Source organism: Mesocricetus auratus, unplaced genomic scaffold, assembly GCF_017639785.1.
Source record: "Mesocricetus auratus isolate SY011 unplaced genomic scaffold, BCM_Maur_2.0 Super-Scaffold_100013, whole genome shotgun sequence".
In the NCBI taxonomy this organism is placed as follows: Eukaryota; Metazoa; Chordata; class Mammalia; order Rodentia; family Cricetidae; genus Mesocricetus; species Mesocricetus auratus.
In genome coordinates this window covers 5,370,880-5,389,215 of record NW_024429196.1, presented here as the reverse complement: position 1 = coordinate 5,389,215, position 18,336 = coordinate 5,370,880, and the positions used below count along the sequence as shown (strand labels likewise).

Below are 18,336 nucleotides of genomic sequence, written 5' to 3'. Positions count from 1 at the left end.
AATGAAATTTTTTCTATTTTTCTATGTGTATGTTCTCTCTGTCTCTCTCTGTCTCTGTCTCTGTCTCTCTCTCTCTCTCTGTGTGTGTGTGTGTGTGTGTGTGTGTGTGCACTTGAGTGCAGTGCCCTTAGAGACCAGAAGTGTCAGATGCCCTGGAGCTGAAGTTATAGGCAGTTGTGAGCTGCCTGATATGGGAATGAAACTCTGGTCCTCTGTAAAAGCAGTAAGTGCTCTTAATCACCAAGCCATATGTCTTAGGATTTCTATTACTGTGAAGACACACTATGACCACAGCAGCTCTTATAAAGGAAAACATTTAATTGGGGCTGGCTTACAGTTTCAGAGGTTTAGTTCATTTATTCATGGCCTGACATGGCATGGGGGTATACAGGCAGACATGCCGATGGAGAAGGAGTTGAGAGGTTTACATCTTGACCCACAGGCAATGGGAAGCAAACTGAGTATACACTGAACATAGCTTGAGCATAGGAGACCTCAAAGCCCACCCCCACAGTGACACACTTCCTCCAACAAGGCCATATCTACTCTAACAAAGCCGTGCCTCCCAATAGTGCCACTCCCTGTGAGTTTATGAGGGCCAATTACATTCAAATTACCACATCATCCTCCCAGACTCTAATGAAATCTTAAATGATGTATATGACCGTTGTCTTTAGCTGTCCTGGAAACCAATACCAAACCAAGAGAGGAGAATGTGTGCTGGGCTTCAATAATACTACAGTACAGCATTGTAACACCTCAAAGCAGCTAGACAGAATAGCCTAAAGGTGCCTGACATTGAAGTGGCGGATGTGGGAGGGGCTGCAAATACTAGTTACCCTGATTTAATCACTTTCCAGTGTAGACACACATCAGAGTTTCATTCTGTGCCTCAAAAATGTGGACCAATTAAGATCTTAAAAACAGAATATTATATTGCCATAGATGGCCAGGTATACCATTATCTGTGTGGTGTATGGGTATTTGCTCTGCCTGTGCTCAAGAAAGCCAAGTCCACCCAGAGAGACTGGAACAAGGTGGGAGCTGGTCATATAAGTTTCGCTTCTTACTGGCATCATTTTGGACACAGTGATGATAGTGTGATCATTTCCAAAGGGTGTTCATGGGTTTCTTCTACCTATGGGTTGTGAAAATGGAAGTCTCAGCTTGAGGCGCTGCATGGGGTACCCAGAACTGGTTCTGGCTTCTCTGGCCTGAGTGACCTGGAGCCTCTCTGTCTTGGGCATGGGAATGGCCTTGGGCCTGAAGGTCCCTACTGAGAAGGCAGTCAGATATAAGGGGGGGGGAAGACCCCAAGGAATCAACATTATGAGAAAGGGTCATGACTTGTTTATTTGGATTCTGGAAAGGCCAAATTTCTGTGATTTCCAAAGCTGATCTCTGTCTAAAACCCTCCATATCCATCCACCCACAAGTCAGTGTTCTCCACCTGCACTAGGTAGGGCCTTCTGCCAATCCCAAGAATACCAGCAGAGATGCCCACAGAGCATCAAAAGAGAGCTAGCAATACAGTTTCCATGAAAGACAAGAGACTGCCCCAATTTTGAAGCTCCAGCTACTCTGTGTGTGTGTGTGTGTGTGTTTGCACGCGCGTGCGCGCACGGTGCGTGCTCGTGCATGCTCACAAATGTGTGCCTTTGTGTGTGTGGGGCCAGAGGCTGACATTAGGTGCCATCCTCTATTGCTCTCTAGTCTATGTGTTTTGAGCATGGTCTCTCTCTGAACTTGGAGCTGCAAATTAAGCAATGAACCCCAGGAATCTTTTTCTCTACCCCACTCTCAGTGCTGGGATTATGGACTGCTGTTGCTCCCAGCTTTTACATGGATGCTGACAATATGAACTCAGGTCTCCTGGTGTATGCAGCAAGCATTGTACAGACTCAACCATCGCCTCAATTATACCCCAGTCTTTCAGTTTTTTTGTTGCTCCTATTTTTTCAATTTTAATTTTACAAATTAAACAGTACCAAGCAAGCTGTGTTAAAATCATCTGTGTTCAGACTCATTATTTTACAATTAACTTATTTTTCCTATGACTGCATTATCAAATCATGAGCATTTCTAGGGAAAACCTTCAGACCCGAATGAAAACATAATATAAATTATGCTCCTTGGTTCATTATTTTTTCTTTGTCTTTGATGATTAGCTGGAAGGTTGTAGTGAGAGCCCTTAGTGATATAAGACAGTGACCCTTCTCTCTGGTGTGGGATTCAGACTAACGATGGGTTTCTATCCACTTGTGGTAAGTAGGTCACCAGACTCACAGCTAGACCAAATCTGCTTGGCTGTGGCATTTACTGTTTAGTACGATGAGATGACTGTGGGTTGTTGGGAACCTTGTGAGGTTGGCACATGGAGCTCCTGGAAGTGAGTGTGAGTGTGAAATATCCAGCAAGCTAGCAGTGGCTGCTCAGTGTGGTGGCCTGGGGTGGCCAGACACCACCAGTCCTCTGGGTTTCCAGCAAAGGACCAGAGCTGGAATGAATGATGGGAACCAAGGCCAGGAGTAAAGACAGGATGGGGCAGTCATGGGGGCTGAGCTCAGTCACCAGAGGTGGCACATGGGAGGTGAGTCTGTCAGTCAGGAGTGGTAGAAGGTCCTGTTAGAACTCTACCGCTGAGTGAGTCCTTCTACCTCGCCCTTCCCAGAGGCAGGTCCCCCGCCCTTGAGTGACCTCATGCCTAGCTATCACATGACAACCAGAACTTGTGGTTTGAATGAGAACTGCCTCCCCCAAGCTCATGTGTGGCATCCAGTCGGTGGTACTGTTTTAGGAGACTGTGAAACTTTTGGGTGGAGGTGCCTCCCTGGAAGAAGTGTGCCACTAATAGTCCATCCATGCCTCCCTCTGAGCACAGTCCACTACTGTGATGACCAATGTTGGAATCTCATCTGCACACTGAGCCTGCGCCAGGCGCCACGCCTTCCTCACCATGATGGACTCTATGCCCCGAGTTAGTCACTAGGGCTGCTCTGAGAGGATTATGACCTTGTGACATGGAGGGTGACGGAAGGTAAACGAGAACCACAGCCAGCAACTCTTCTTTCTGACTGGGAGAGGGGCATGTCTCTCTCGTTTCTTCTCCCAGTCTGCTGGGCACGGGCTCAGGTTCTGCTTGGATGTCTTGCTCAGCTGTCGTGCCTACTTCCCTTTGGCATATCATTCTGTTAGGATAGGGAGGGATCCTGGCTACCTATCTTGCCCCTGTCCCTGTCCCTGCCCACAGAGGGGAAGGGACTACCTCAGGAGGAATAAAGTGTCAGTTCTACCCAACAGAAGGAAGATCATTGGCAAGTGGGCCCCTTGCCAGCCAGGGGACAGCACAAGGCTGTGGCTGGTGGGGATGTAGCCAGAGATACAGATGGAAGGCTGGGAGTGTGCAGGTGTCCTGGGGTTCAGTGCTCTCAGGGCTGGGACAGAGTAGCAGCCGACGGGAATCCACAGTGGGTAGGATGGCAGTTTCAGGGGCTGTCCTTCCTCATCTGAAAGCCAGGTTGGCTTTTCACTAACTGGGTACCCTGGGGGCAATGACCTGTCTTTTCTGTGCCCCTGTATCCCCATCTGGGAAGGGAAGACAGAGCACCCCTAAGGGCTTAGAGCCATGGGGAGTGTAAGGGAACTTGTGTGAGCACAGCGCTCGGGTGGTGTCTCAGGAGCAGCACTGTGCCAACAGGCTCTGCAGCCGGGTGCAGTGGCCACATGGGATGCAGAATGAGTGGGGGGGGGCACTACAAGCTGGGTCAGGGCTAGGAGACCCTCGCTGAGGATTAGGTTCAAGGGCTGGGAGCGCAGGCTCCAGGTTAGTTTGCCAGCGTGCTCCTAAGTTCAGAGCTGGGCTGGACTTAGTAGAAGAGTTTTAAAAAGCAATAATGAAAAATAAAGGCCCAGTTTAGCTTTTTAAGTATCTTGCACCAACAAGGTCCTCATCATTCCTGCACCTCCCACCTGTGGGTCTGGTGGTAAGTGGCAGGGACCCCACTGCCATAGCCTAGGTCTTGAACAAAGCATGACATCCCCATCCCCGCCTTGCTCTGGGCACTCTCGGGAGGTAGGCACTGCCCTCCTGGCCCCTCTGGTCCAGAGCTGCTGGGAAGCATGCACAGAGGTGCTTGGTAAATGTTCTCAGAAGTTGAAGAGAGAGAAGCTGAGAGCAAAGGATGAAAACACTGACAGATTGCCCAGGGCACAGCCATGGAGCGCCAGGAACCAGGCCAGAGCCTCTGTCTCCCAAGGCGGTGTCCTCTTCGAGCCCATGGCCCCTCCTTCCTCAGCCAGCATCAGAACCTTGTCCATCTGGTATAGTGCATTCCGTGGTTAGGAGAGTAGGGCTCTGAGGTTCAGACTCAGCTCATCCCTTCCTCTGCTCATCCTGCATACCTCCTTCCACCTCATTCTTTCTGCCTTGGAATGTTGGCATGCAAGAAGAAGCAGAGGACCGCCTACAGACAGAGAAGGACACCAGGTAGGTCTGTGGCTGCAACATGACATACCCAGGATGCATATGGCAGAACAGCACTGAGAGGGACAGAGACAAATGGAGTGTCTGATGGTCAGGGAGACCTGCAGACAAATGGCTGCCCAAGGTAATGGATACAGAATGACCAAAGCTGGACCCAGCCAGCAAGAGGCCATGACGAGTACATCTCTTCCGGCAGCCACAACCACTGACCCCAAGCCTTGTTGATTGCAGCCAAGAGGCCTTGGAGATTAGACAGTACATTCCACGACATAGGACCTGCGACCCTGGGCACTCACCTGCCCTATGGCCCCCTCCACGGGGTGAGGCCCATTGCTGGGTGCCTCCTTTCCTGGGTTGTTCTGTGCTGCTGTCCCGGCTTTCTCCACTAGGGGCGTTACTGCCAACTGCTGATGGTACTGCTCCACCATCTACGTCTTCAATGTTGCCGCCACTCCTCTGGCCCACACTGCAGTCCTTTCTCATTCTGTGGGAGGGATGGGAGCTTCAGATTCTCACTAACACATCTGTCATATAGTGGCATGCCACACAGTGACATTAGGTAAGGACAGTGATCTTAAAAGATTGTGTCATCAAGTGATGTGTAGCTGACTTGCTTTTAGCAGTTCTGATTCTGCAGGCTAGATTCCCATTACTTATCCTGCTGACTCCAAACTCTAGCCATGAATGAACTGGGTGGAAGGGTACTCTCTCCAGGGGGACAGTGGCTCTCCCTGGAGTGCAAGTGAGAAAAGGGTTCAGTATCTAGCAAATAGGCACGCCAGGATGAAGACACATCCGCCTGAACCTCTCATGCGAACACATCGGGAGTGCTGCCACATTCAGCGAATGTGAAATGTCCCCAGAAACCAGAGGCTCATTACTGCATGAGGAAGAAGACTTGGTGCTGAGTGACAGGACTGAAGCTCTGACCTGGTTCTCTCCAGCAGCCAATGAGAGCTGGGGAGATGGCTCAGTCAAGCACTTGCTGTGCGGTGCAGGCCTTAGGAGCTGAGTACCGCCTGCGGAACCCATGTGAAAAGGTTGGGTGTGGTGGTGTGCACTTGTAATCCCAGTGCTGGGGAGGTAGACGCAGGCAGATCCCTGGAGCTCCCTGGCCAGCCAGTCTAGCCTAATTGGTGGATTCAGGGCCAATGAGAGACCTTGTCTTAGAAAAATAAATGCTAGCAAGATGGAAAGAAGGGACTCTACAAAGTTGTACTCTCAGTTCCACGTGTGTGGGTATGCCTCAACACTCATCACACACACACACACACACACACACACACACACACACACACACACACAGGTGAATGATGCCTGAAGAATGATATCCTCTGGCCTCTGTACTTACCTGCACAAAGACACAGATACAGACTCCCCCTTCCCTCTCTCTCTCTCTCTCTCTCTCTCTCTCACACACACACACACACACACACATGCATGCACATAAGCATGCATGCACACACACACACACACACACACGAACATACACAAAATAAAAAAAATTTTTAAAAACTGGGCCTGAGAGTGGGGAGAGTGACACTGTGTATATGACATTCCCCATTGGTTCACTCTGAGACCACTTGTTGGGCACATGACCTGTTGAGGGTCTATTGGGTCCATTGGGCACAGCAGGTTGACTCATATAAGGCAACAGTGACCATCTGCATCATGCTACCCAGGAGCTCCAGAGAGCTTGTCTCCACACACTCCTCCCCAGGCAAAGGCCTCTGGGAAGTTCTCACCTCAGCCACCTGGTCTGGAACCATGTCCTCATACGGTTCAGTGTGACAGGTCCACCCCAGACACTCTGCAGCTGCTTGTGGGTCCCCAGGTAGGATGTGGTCAACGGGGAGACATACATAGGGTACCCCAGTGGCTGGTCGCAGGAGGAGTTGATGAGATTGCGCAGGACTTGTTTGTTGTTCTGGATGCTTCCACGCTCTGGGTTGCGGTTACGCAGGAAGATGAGTTCCTGCTGCTGCCCTGCCCAGAGTCCTCGAACACATTCCTTATTCACCTGTAAGCAGGGATGGGAGTTGGGACAAGCACAGGGAACACCAGGTGTCAGTCTGGGTTTAACCCGTGGAGGGTGGGTGTGCTTCTGGGGCAGGGAGTCTGGGATATAACAACTTGGTCTAAGGCCCTTGTTCCAGTCCTGAAAATGATGTCATACTCATGGGGGGAACTTAAGGAAACTAAAAAGGAAGATTTTTCTTTTAGCCCTTTGAAAAGATGAGTCATGGGGAAGAGGGCTCTTCCATCCAGGAGCAGGCAATCAGAGAAAAGTCTGCAACTTTAAAGTAGGCATGGCCAACTTGCAACCGATGGGACACGTGTCCTAAATCATAGATTACTTAAAACATTAAGATACTTAAAAACAGAACAAAGCAAAGCCCTGTGGTGAATTCGGGGGATCCTTCCTACACACTGACTCTCTCAGTAGGGGAGGTAACTCCACAAGTGGACCACGGCTTTCAGGCTGCAGCTCTGGGCTGCCTGCTGGCCAGCACTCATCTGACTTGGGGACCAGTCGTGCCAACTGCCTTCTTTCTTCTGGCCTACCTTGATGACCTTGAAGCTCAGGAAACCCCTGTGGAGCATGATGACCTTGTACTCGTCAGCACCCTCATCCACCACGTGCCTCAGGGTCAGCAGCTCCTCCTTGTTGGACAGCACTGCGCCCCTCCAGGCTGGGTCTCCCTCGTGGCAGATCACTACCTTCTTCTCAAAGGACTGAATGGCCTCATAGAGAACAGCTGGGTCTTCATACTCATCGGGGCAGGTGAACTGGTCCTGGTGGGGAGAGCCCAGGCGGGCTCAGTGAGGCCAGAGCTGCTGGTTCTGGGCAAGGGCAAAGGCGGACTTGCAGTGGCCTCAAGGGCCACATGCTCTCCTCATTTTCCTCCCTCCATCCCCCCACTCCATCACTGAATCCTGAGCTGGGCAAGAGGGCATCTCAACTTATTGTCCCTAACCAGATGTAGCGTTCCTAGGAAACGGCTGCATGTCTCAAGCCTCGGTGTCATTTAAGTCAACTCTCCTCTTCCGAGTGAACCTCCACCTATATGCTCTTGAGGGAAGATGGCCATCAGCCAATGTCAAGTATACTCAGACCCCACTATTTCTAAAGGTAAGTACTGAATAATTTCTGAGGCTCCTCAAAAGAGGTACAAGGTATTTTGTTTTTGTTTTGTTGTTATTTATTTTGGTTTGGTTTTTAGAGACAGGGTTTCTCTGTATAACAGTCCTGGCTATTCTAGAACTCGCTTTGTAGATCAGACTGGCAAGAAACTCACAGAAATCTGCCTGCTTCTGCCTCCCCAGTACTGGGATTAAAGGCATATGCCACCACTGCCCAGCTCAAAGACTATATTTTTACTAATTCATTTTTTTTAGTTTTTTTTTTAAGTTTTTGAGACAAGGTCTCATTCTGTAGCTGAGGTTGACCTAGAATAATTCATCATTTTAATTACTATTTGAGCATGTAATACACATCAGGAAGAGATGAAGGCTGTGTTATTGGCTTTATCCTTCTATATGAACTGTGTGTGTGTGTGTGTGTGTGTGTGTGTGTGTGTGTGTGTGTACACATGTAGAGACCAGAGGACAAATAGAGTCTTTCACTAATACTAGTGGCTAGATTGGCTAGCTAGTGACCCCCAAAGAGCCTCTTGTCTTTGTATCCCCAGAACTGGGATTGTACGCAAACTAACACACCTAGATTTTCTTCCTGGGTTCTATGGTTCAAAATCATGTCCTCATTCTTGCACAGTGAGCACATTTCTGATGGAGGCCTCACCCTGGCCCGCATTATTTACTTTTTCCTCACTGTAATACAGTACTGGATGCAAACAACTTAAAGGGGAAGTTCTCTTTTTCGGCCTGCAGTGTAAGAGGGTTTACGCTGTCCTCCTTGGCTTGAGTTGCTTCTAGGTCAGTGAGGAGGCAGGATATCATGGAGTGGGGGCTCCCTGGGAGGAGGCTCACCTCACAGTGGGCAGGGAGCAGACATAAAGAGCAGATTCTGTTTCCACAGTTTCAGATTAATCCTTTCAGAAGTGGCTTCTTACCTGGTGCAGTTTCAGGGACATCCGGATGGCTGGAACGACAACTTTGTGCAGCAGGTCCATGTCGGCAAATACCCACTCATCTCGAGCTGTGATCCGAAAGTCACCTTTGAAGAGGGCATGCAGCCCGTAGAGAAAGGAATCCAGGCTGCAAAACACAGACACATCAGTGTGGGCTCACTCTGTGCAGTGCTCATGGTCCCTTCATCCCCAACAGCATCTGCATCTCCTGGTTTAAGAATTATCTTCCTGGGGCTAGGGAGATGGCCCTAGCCACACAAGCATGAGGACCTGAGTTCCCAGTACCCCATACAAAAGCCATGCATGGTAGTATATGCTGGTAATCCCTGTGCTGAGGAGGCAGAGGTAGGCTTGGTCCCTGGTTCCAGCAGGTCACCCAATGTAGCTTGGCCAGTGAACTCCAGACCAATGAAAGATGCTATCTCAAGTAAGATGGAGGGTATGTGAGATACAAGGCATGTATGCACACACACAAACACACCCATTATCTTCCTGCATCTGAGACTGACCCAGCATGGAAAGGAAGATGACTCTGGACTTTTCCCAGAACCGCCTGTGCCTAGCACTACAGCTAGGAGTGAGTATGCTGCTGCCTTGGTGTAAGGTCGTCTCCCATCACCATAGGAACCACTGACATGACCTATGAATGTGAAACTGAGATCCAGCTGGGAACAGGCCAAACACATCCACCAGAAAGCAAGGGCAGCAGGCTCAGCCTCTCCAGCCACACTGGCTCTGCCACGCATACCCTGCCCTCACCAGCATCTTACTTTTCTGCTTGAGAGTTCAGGGCTGTCACCAAGCATGGATTTGAGACTGTCAGAGCACGTCTGTCCCCTCTGCCACCCCTTCTTCACAACTAGGGAAGAAGCCGGGTGGTGAAGGTCAAGGTTGGTGGCTAATGGCTCTGCCCGGCTTGTTCAGGTTTCCACATCTTCTTAGTTAGGATTTCTATTGCTGTGAAGAAACACCATGACCACAGCCATTCTTATAAAGGAAATCATCTAATTGGCTTACAGTTTCAGAGGCTTAGTTCATTATCATCATGGTGGGATGTGGCAAGCAGCATGTAGGCAGACACGGTGCTGGAGGCAGCAGGAAATGGTCTGTCTTACCGGGCATGGCTTGAGTGAGCATATATGAGCCCTCAAAATCCGCCTCCACAGTGACACACTTCCTCCGACAAGACCACTCCTACTCTAACAAGGCCCCACCTTCTAATAGTGCCACTCCCTTTGGGGACCATTTTCTTTTAAACTACCACACATGTCCAGGTTTCCCTGCTTTGTTTCACTTCCTGTCTGTCTCACCTGTCATTGAGTGTCACCTGAGTGAAGAATGGGGTGTCACACAAGGGAAGTCTCTCAGGGCTGAGGGCCTTTTCTGAGTGATCATGATGAGTGGGCTCAGGAAAGCAATGTATCCTGCATTCTGGGTATAGGAAGGAAAAATGGCCCTCCTCTCCTCCACCCTTATTTCTATCCTGTGCCCTTTAATGCCCCCCCAGATGCAGGGGTGAGGCAAACATGGCAGCCAGAACCTTGGACAGGGCTGGCCTGGGACAGGAGGTGCTGGACACACATGGTAAAAGATTTTCATGGATTTAATGAGAAGACCTCTTACTCAGTACAGTGCATGGGACCTGTGGATCAGAGAAGCACGCCCACTGCTTGCTGTGGAATGCACCTCCTCCCTTGATGTCCACCCAGGACTCCCTTGAGGAAGACTCTGAGGCTTTAGCTGAGAGCAGTCTGTGGGAAACAGGAGCTGTTGGGGCCTCCTCAAATGGGGCTGCTTGTGTGGCCTGGAGGAACCTAAAACCCTCCTGGAAAGAGATCAAGGAAGTAGCCTTTTCCAAAGGGTTATCTATCTGCTCACAGAGCAAAAGTTCCCCGAGGGGCTGAGAGCAGCAGCTAGCTCCTGGGAGGCAAAGAGGCCATTGGAGCAGAGGGGAAGAGCAGGAAGGCTGGTACCGAGATCAGAGGCTTCCCTACACGAGTGATGCCTACCTTCTGCTCCCCAGGGAAACACCAGAGGATGCCCTGGTGTTGGAAAGGCACGAACCATAAGGGTGGGGATGAGGTGCTAAGTCATGGGTGGGGTGAGCACAGGGAGGTATGGGGACGTCATACTGCATACTCATATGGGAACAGGGGAACAGGGATAGATTCGAGGACTCACCCGGATCCCCCAGGCAACACCCACACACAGGAGCCTCAGCCTGCTGATTGCTCAGCTGCAGGCCATCGCTGCCTCCAGAGCCCAGTAAGACACCCAGGCTCCCATCTCAGGCCTCAGCAGTCTACATGGAGTTGTCAGTTCTCCTTTCAGAGAAAACCACACACTGCAGTGCTTACAGGTGTTTTATTAAAGTGACTCAGCGTGAAACAGAGCCCAACTGAGAATCCCTCCAGCCTGGGGAATCACTCCTTGGCTTCACACATGGAAGAGTTCAAATGGGAGGTGTTTCATAACTGGCCTTTCCCCATGGAGGGAAGAAGGAGGAAGAAGGTATCCGGCAGGAAGCCTGGAATAACGCAGGGCAGAGTGGGGAGCAAGGAGATTGAAAACCTCTAGAATGCCTGCAGTGCATTTGGATTTGGAGCTTCACTGGGCTTCGTCCTCTTAAGCCTCTGTTGAAAAGCCAGTGTGATCATCTGCAGTTATGATCCCTGAACCGGAAGGCAGAGATAGGTGGATCCCTGGGCCTCACTGGGCATTCAGCCAGACTAGCCTACAGGGAGAGGCCCAAGCCACCAAAAGTAGTTGTTTCTCAAACAAAGGTGAATAGTGCTTGAAGAATGGCAGCCAAAGTTGTTCCCTGGCTTCCACACACACATATGTACATTTAACAGACACATGAATACACACACACACACATACACACACACACACACACATACTGATTGAACTGGGAAATGGCAGGCTCCCACCCAGCTGGATCTGGCCGTGAGAGAGTGGCACACAGCATAATCAATGTTGTCTGTCCTGGAGACTAAGCCCGATTCGAATCTTACCAAAGAGGTAAGCAAGACAGGCCATCTCATCATGGAGCCAGGGTGCTGGGGAATCAGCAGAGAGAGAATAGCTGTGTCCAGGCAGGGACAGCAGGAAAGATACATCTGGCCCTGACCCCACCCCTTCCTGCTACCACCGTGCTCATCTTCCTGTCTGACCAGCTCTACCATGACCTTCACATCATGATGAATTTGAAACCATGAGCCAAGATAAATCATTCTTTTAGCTTGCTCTTACAGGCATTCTGATCATAGAGACGAGCACAAAATCTAACACAACCCCTGGCCGCACTGGCTTGGCGGTCACCTGTGCTCTCTCCATGGTGGCTCTCAATCACCAGAATTGGGCCCACAGGGGACATCGGTCTACATCTGGTGACAATTTTGGTGCCACAACTGTTGCAGGGACATTGGGTAGAGGCTGAGGTGAAACATCAACTCCCAGAACGGCCAGCCAAGGAACTGCGAGAGCTCCAATGTTGAAACCCTCAGGTCCATTGGGAAATGAGACTAGCACTGGAGTTGCTGTCATCTAGTAACTGGGGATCACTGCCTGGGGCCATCAGCTGGGTTTGGACCTTAGGCTTTGGGGAAACAACTTCGCCACAGGGATAGTTCCTGCAGGATTCATCAGGGTAGGACCAGCATAGACTGGCTTGTTACACTGCCATCCTCCACACTGCTACATCCAGGCATTGCAAGAGCAGGGTGGCTAGTGAGGGCACACAATGAGGTGAGTCACCATGGCGCTTTCTGAGCTTACTCATCAGCCCTGGGGACACCCAGTGCTCAAGATGTCAGCCTCTGTCACCAACCTCGGATTGGATAGGAGACCTGCCCCAGGACCCTGTTGAGCTCTCTTCCTGTGTGCCTTAGTCCCCTCTGGGACAGCCAGAGTCATTTCTGTGACACGCCATCTCTCTAAACACAAAGAGCCAGGCGGCCAGCGCCACCTCACAGACATTGTGATCACTGTGACAAAACAAAACAACCAAAACTAACCAAGCAAGCAAACAAACAAACAAGCAAACAAAAACCAACACAGATCCTGAACACAGCTCCTGGGTAGCCTGACTTTGTTTTCATCTGTGTCTTTCCATGGTGGCTCTCAACTACTGCCATCAGGGATGTGTTAGAGTCATTGGGTTCTAAAATCAAACTGTCCCCACAGGGGGGCCTGGCTTGTTCCTAGGTGGTGAACACTCAGAATGCCCTGCTGTTCCTTCAGGGCAGGCACTTCCCTGGGAGTGAAGGGACGTGGTCCAGAAACTTAACTCCCCACATTCCCCTGCCTCTGCCCCACCGCACTGGGATCTCAGGTGTGCATGATATCATACCCAGGTTTTGAAGTGGGTAAAGGGAGCTGAACTCAGGTCCCCATTCCGTGCAAGCACTTTATCCCAAACCATCTCCCCAGACCTTATTTTTCATTGTGAATTAGAGAGTTGTTGACAGGTTGGGGACAATTCCCAATAAATGCCTGTGTCATTCATGTTGTCCTGTGGGCCCAGTGGCTGCAGTTGAGAGATGCAGGTGTGTCCTAGTGACTTGGACACTGAGGGTACAGGTTGGTAACCATGCCATGGGAAAGGATCCACGTGGGCAGGAGAAGACATGGTGCCACCCCCAAAGGTACAACATTCCTGAGCTCAGACTACATATGAGCCGTCACATAGCTAATAACCAGGCAACTTCTAGAACCACAGCCCAGCACAGGACAGGGCAACATGGAAGCTAAGCAGGTGGGAGGAAGTGGCAGACAGTGGACTATCTGAGCAACTCCGGGGCTCTTTCCTTCTCTCCTTCCTTCCTGCTTGTTTTCCTCCAGTGCTGGGACTCGAACCAGCGATCCCATACATGCTAGGCAAGTATCTGACCATAAAGTCTACCTGCAGCCCCATTTTGCTCCTGTTTTTTTAAACTCAAATGTTGCCTCATGTACCAAGATTCTGATTTCAGCTGACAACCTAATTTTAATCCTGTAAGTCAGGAGCTTGCATCTGTCCGCCATCAGTTTCTGAAGTGCTGAGTACCAAAGATGAAACCACACAATGGCCACTGATGCCCAGTGACCGAGGGGGTGGGTGTCACTAGTTAGGGCATCTTAGCTGGAAAAGAGGGGGCAGCAGAGCCCAGGCACAGCTTGGGGACAGAGGGTGAAAGGGGGTCAGGGGAAAGTGGTGGGAATGAACTTTTTCAAAATATCAACTTTGTTAGGCACCAGGCAAACATCCATAAGGGGGCTTGCAACAATTTTATTTGAAGTCAGGGTCTAATGTATCTCAGAGTAGCCTTGAACTCACTATGTAGCAGAAGATGACCTTGAGCTTCTGACCTCTACCTCTACCTCCAGAGTGCAGGAATTACAGGTGTTTATCGCCATGCATGGCTTATGCAGTGCTGGGGATTGAACCCAGGACTTCAGACACGCTAGCTAGGCCTTTTACCTATATTCTTAGCCCAACCTCATAACCTGGAAGGTTCGAGACCTGGGATCCCTGTGTTCTAACTGCCCATATTAATATTTCCAAATGAAACAGTCTAAAGTTTGCAATGACAAGAAACATTTTGCAGACCCAAACTGGTTTCCTGAGAAAAGATGCATCTGAAAGGCTTGTGAGCAGCAAGCCAGTTTAGAAATAAAGAAAATGACTGACAGAATCCATCAAACATAAATCCCAGGACCTGCACAAGCCAAAGACATCCCAATGGTCTCCCGGGTACCTCATGGCCATATTGTGTGCTGCTGTTCCCAGAGCTCGCCTTCCCAGAATGCACAGGGCAAAGGAAAGTGTCACCAGAGGTGAGTCTTCATCACTGTCCACATGGTCCAGGGCCTTGGAGAGCTGAAAGATTAAGGGTGTGACCCCAGATGTCAGCCAGGCTCTCATGTGTGCGGCTAAAGTAGGCTTGTAGGTGGACACTGTAGCTACCGACGTACCCCTGAAGTGTTGTCGCCCAAGGCAGTCTCTCTTATGGTTGGACATGGAAAGACACGCACGGGGAAAGCACATCACTTACTTTCCTCAGCGCTGTCATGATATTCCTGACAAGAAGCAATTTAGGAAGAAGGGCATTATCCTGGCCCACAGGAGGCACAGTCCATCCATGACAGAGAAGGCATGGCAGCAAGAGGAGAGAGTGGCTGGTCATGTGCAGTCAGGAAGTCGAACATGAATAGGATGTACGGCTAGACCATAAAGCCTCAAAGCCTATGTGGTGGTTTGCATAAGAATGGCCCCTATGGGCTCATACATTTGAATGCTTAATCACCAGAGAGTAGCACTATTTGAGAAAGATTAGGAGGTGTGTGGCCTTGTTGGAGGAAGTGAGTCACTGGAAGTTAACTTTGAGGTTTTAAAAGCCCAAGCCAGGCCCAGTTTCTCTCCCTCTGCCTATGGATCTCACTCTGCTTGTGTCCACCATGATGGACTAAAAGCAAGCCCCTAGTCAAATGCCTTCTTTTCTAAGCGTTGCCTGGGTCATGGTGTCTCTTCACAGAAAGGGAACTAAGACAGCTTGCCTTAAAGATTCCACAACCTTCCCAAACAACAATACCACTGAAGGACCAAGTGTCCCAACATATAGAGGGGACATTTCACATTCGAACCACAACAGGTACTTTCCTAGGGCAAGGTGGCAAAGGTTAGGTTTGATGAGCAAAGACCCTGGGATTACATATTATGACAGGTTTAGGTCACCGACACTGTCAGACCATGCCCTCTCAAGAATGCCCACCATTACTGGCTCCTAACATGGAAGAAGACCTGCAGAAAGTCAGATCAAGTAGGACTTTTCTTTTCTTCCCTTCGAACAGACCATGGATACGAAACCAATGACTAATTAACAGTTATATGAAGTCAAACTTGGGCCTGGTGGTACAAGTCTGCAAGCCCAGCTACCCGGAAGACTGAGGCAGGAAAATTGTCAGTTCATAGTCTGCTTAAACCATAGAATGTATTAGAAGCCATCCTGGGCAACTTGACAAGACCCTGTCTCAAAATATAAAGTAGAAAAGAGGATGAGAAAGGCATATAGGTCAATCAATGGTAGATCAGCTGATAGTATGGCAATGTCCCAGGTTCAATGCCTACTACTGTGGGGAGAAATATATATATCTTTCTCTCTCTGTCTCTCTGTCTGCCCGTCTGCTGTCTGTCTCTCTGTCTGCCCGTCTGCTGTCTGTCTCTCTGTCTGTCTGTCTCTCTGTCTGTCTGTCTGTCTGTCTGTCTGTCTCTCTCTCTCTCATATATATTGCTCTCATCCTCTTTCCTATACCAACATTTATGGACTCAGCCTTCAGCAAACAAGGTGTGTGGACATCCATTCCCTGGTTTACTCTGTCACTTCTGTCTGTGAGCAGCCATTACTGGGTGTCATCTCCAAGAAAGGAGCCTTCAGATGTGTACTCAGCACACGAGTGCTGTCCTAGAAAATGATAGTTATACAAGCATCTGGACCATCTGATTGCTGAGCATGTCCATGAGTCAATCAATGTGCTCAGTAAATCTTCCTGACATCAGCAAAGAAAATGTCACAGGGCAATCTCAAAATTAATAATAATAGAAAAGTCTGTTTTGAGACAATGGCTTGCCATGTAGCTCAGGCTTGCCTGGAATTCACTACATAGCCTAGAACTAGATGTTCTTCTGCCTCAGCCTCCCCACTTCTAAGGATATATACATAAGCCAACATGTCTGACTTGCTTCTCAAACATAAAGGTGGAGTTCAGATCCCAAGACTTCCTGGGAAAACTTGAGGGCTTCTATAATCACAGCTCTAATAATCTAGTGATCTCCAGGGTCAGAGAAACCCTGTCTCAAAAGTAAGGTGGTGAGACAGCAGACACTGACCTCTGGCCTCCACATACATGTGCACATCCACAGGTAGCAAATAAAATAAAATTATAACAAAAATGTAATCATTTTGTTTTGTTGTTGATGTTGGGTTTCAAATCCAGGGTCTTGTACAATGTCAGGCAAGTCCTCTGTCACTGAGCCCTCCAAATGAAAATTTATTCAGTTTAATTAATTTGTGTGTATGTGTGTTCTCTTGAGATGGGGTTTCTCACTAAACCTGGAGCTCACTAAACCTGATTTGGTGCTAGGCTGGTAGCCAATAAACCTTCAGCAATCCTCCTGTCTCAGCACCACCTCACTAGCACTAAGGCTACCGACATGGGTCTTGCCCCACCCCCCACACACATACAATAAACAATTTTAAACAAGGAAGTTTCTAGTATCTTGATGCTATCCTAGAATTTTAAACTGTACTGACCCTGAGCAGCATTTAAAGGGATGAATCCTTTCAAAGCTCTGTCACTGGAGACAAAAGGAGACAAAATGTGTTATCTCCAAATTACTTGCTTCAGTACTAAACAATTACTTGTTTTAGTGCTAAACACTTATTCAAAAGTTTCCCACCTTATTTTCTTATTATCTACCTTGGAGTGCAGCAAGAGAGAGGAGGTTAAGGACCCTTGTTTTCTAGCCTTTTACTCAGTGGCTCAGCCCCAGGTCCCTCCTACCTCCTGTCTTTTCCCTGCGCAGTACTGAATCCACTCGAGGAACACAGTGCAGTAACTCGCCCGTGTGATCCCCTGGAGACATGGGACATAATCATCATCGATGTTGACGTTAAACATTGCAAGGTCACGCTCGATGTGATGCCACTTGGCGAAGGGTTGTAGGGACTTCAGCAGGGGCTCGTTCTTGACCCATGAGAGGAGTTTGGGTGAAGTGACCATGTAGTATATTATACTCTGCAGAAAGCAAGCAAGACTGTGAGATTTCATTGCCAGTTGGCAGCCATGAAGACTTTACTTTTTTGATTTATTAGGTCTCAGTAAGAAGGGGCTGGAAAGATGGCTCAGAGGCTAAGGGGAGACATCTCTGTCTCCATCAAAGACAGCTTTGGCTGGCAGGGGTCTGAGGCCTCTGACGGGTACTTTTTGGCTCTCAGCACAGCATAGAGGGCTTGAGGTCCTTTAGCTCATAGATAATCTCTAGGGAAACCAGGAATGTTAAACATGCAAGGTTGTCTCTTCAAAAGAAGAGATATATAGCCAAACTGCCCAGAACACTGGGAATGGATGAGGCTAATAGCCTGGTGACTTCTGTGTTATCTGTAGGGCCAGGCCACGCCTGAATCTCCCAGACTCTCCTGTTTATCCCAGACTCTTCCTCCTTTATCTTGAGCATTGTTTCTCAGTCAGTAGAACCCATCTTTATGGAAGAGGTCATATGTACTTAGAAAAGAGTTTCAATGCAATCATGTAGTAAGCTTTGTGGTACACGCAGGATTGAGTTAATTATCATTAGGAAAATACTTTTTCCAAAATTGTGCTGTGCTTAAATATGCATAAAATAAAATTGCCTGGGGTTAGACTCTAAAAAGCTGGAACTAACACCGGCTACTGAGTCGTGTTGAACCAGATTTCCTTCTTGCCACATGTGGATTGACACTCCTGGCCCTGGTGGTTGTAGAGACACCATGCGGAACAGCATAAAATTGTGGAGTCCTCGGTAGGCTTGTCACCATCCATAGTCTTCCCCCAGCATAGGGTCCATCACAAGGATTTCCTCTGTCCTCTCCTGACCTTCTGGTCCCAGCTTCTTAGAACACAACTCAGCCCAGGCCAGCACTCGGAACCCTGGACCACAATCTCATTTTTCTTCACAGGGCATCCAAGTTGCCCATTTCTTCTCTTCTTTTCTTCCCTCTCCGTCCTTCCTCTTCTCTTCCC

At 49.2% G+C, this 18,336-nt stretch overlaps 1 protein-coding gene across 4 annotated transcripts in view; it reads right to left on the bottom strand.

Annotated features, from left to right (window-relative positions):
- The window catches only part of Pcnx2 (pecanex 2), a 173,913-nt gene that overhangs the window by 2,719 nt on the left and 152,858 nt on the right, over nt 1-18,336 (bottom strand). For 3 of the 4 annotated variants that reach the window (XM_005064691.4, XM_013122036.3, XM_040755299.1), the window contains exons 27-32: nt 17,119-17,352; nt 14,316-14,437; nt 8,557-8,701; nt 7,049-7,279; nt 6,229-6,503; nt 4,780-4,967 (exon numbers count right to left, since the gene is read on the bottom strand). In XM_005064691.4, the coding sequence (XP_005064748.1) occupies nt 4,780-4,967; nt 6,229-6,503; nt 7,049-7,279; nt 8,557-8,701; nt 14,316-14,437; nt 17,119-17,352 (1,195 nt within the window). Of the gene's footprint in view, nt 1-298; nt 4,464-4,779; nt 4,968-6,228; nt 6,504-7,048; nt 7,280-8,556; nt 8,702-14,315; nt 14,438-17,118; nt 17,353-18,336 lie in introns of those variants that run through there. The other variant, XM_040755301.1, reaches the window with a different exon arrangement.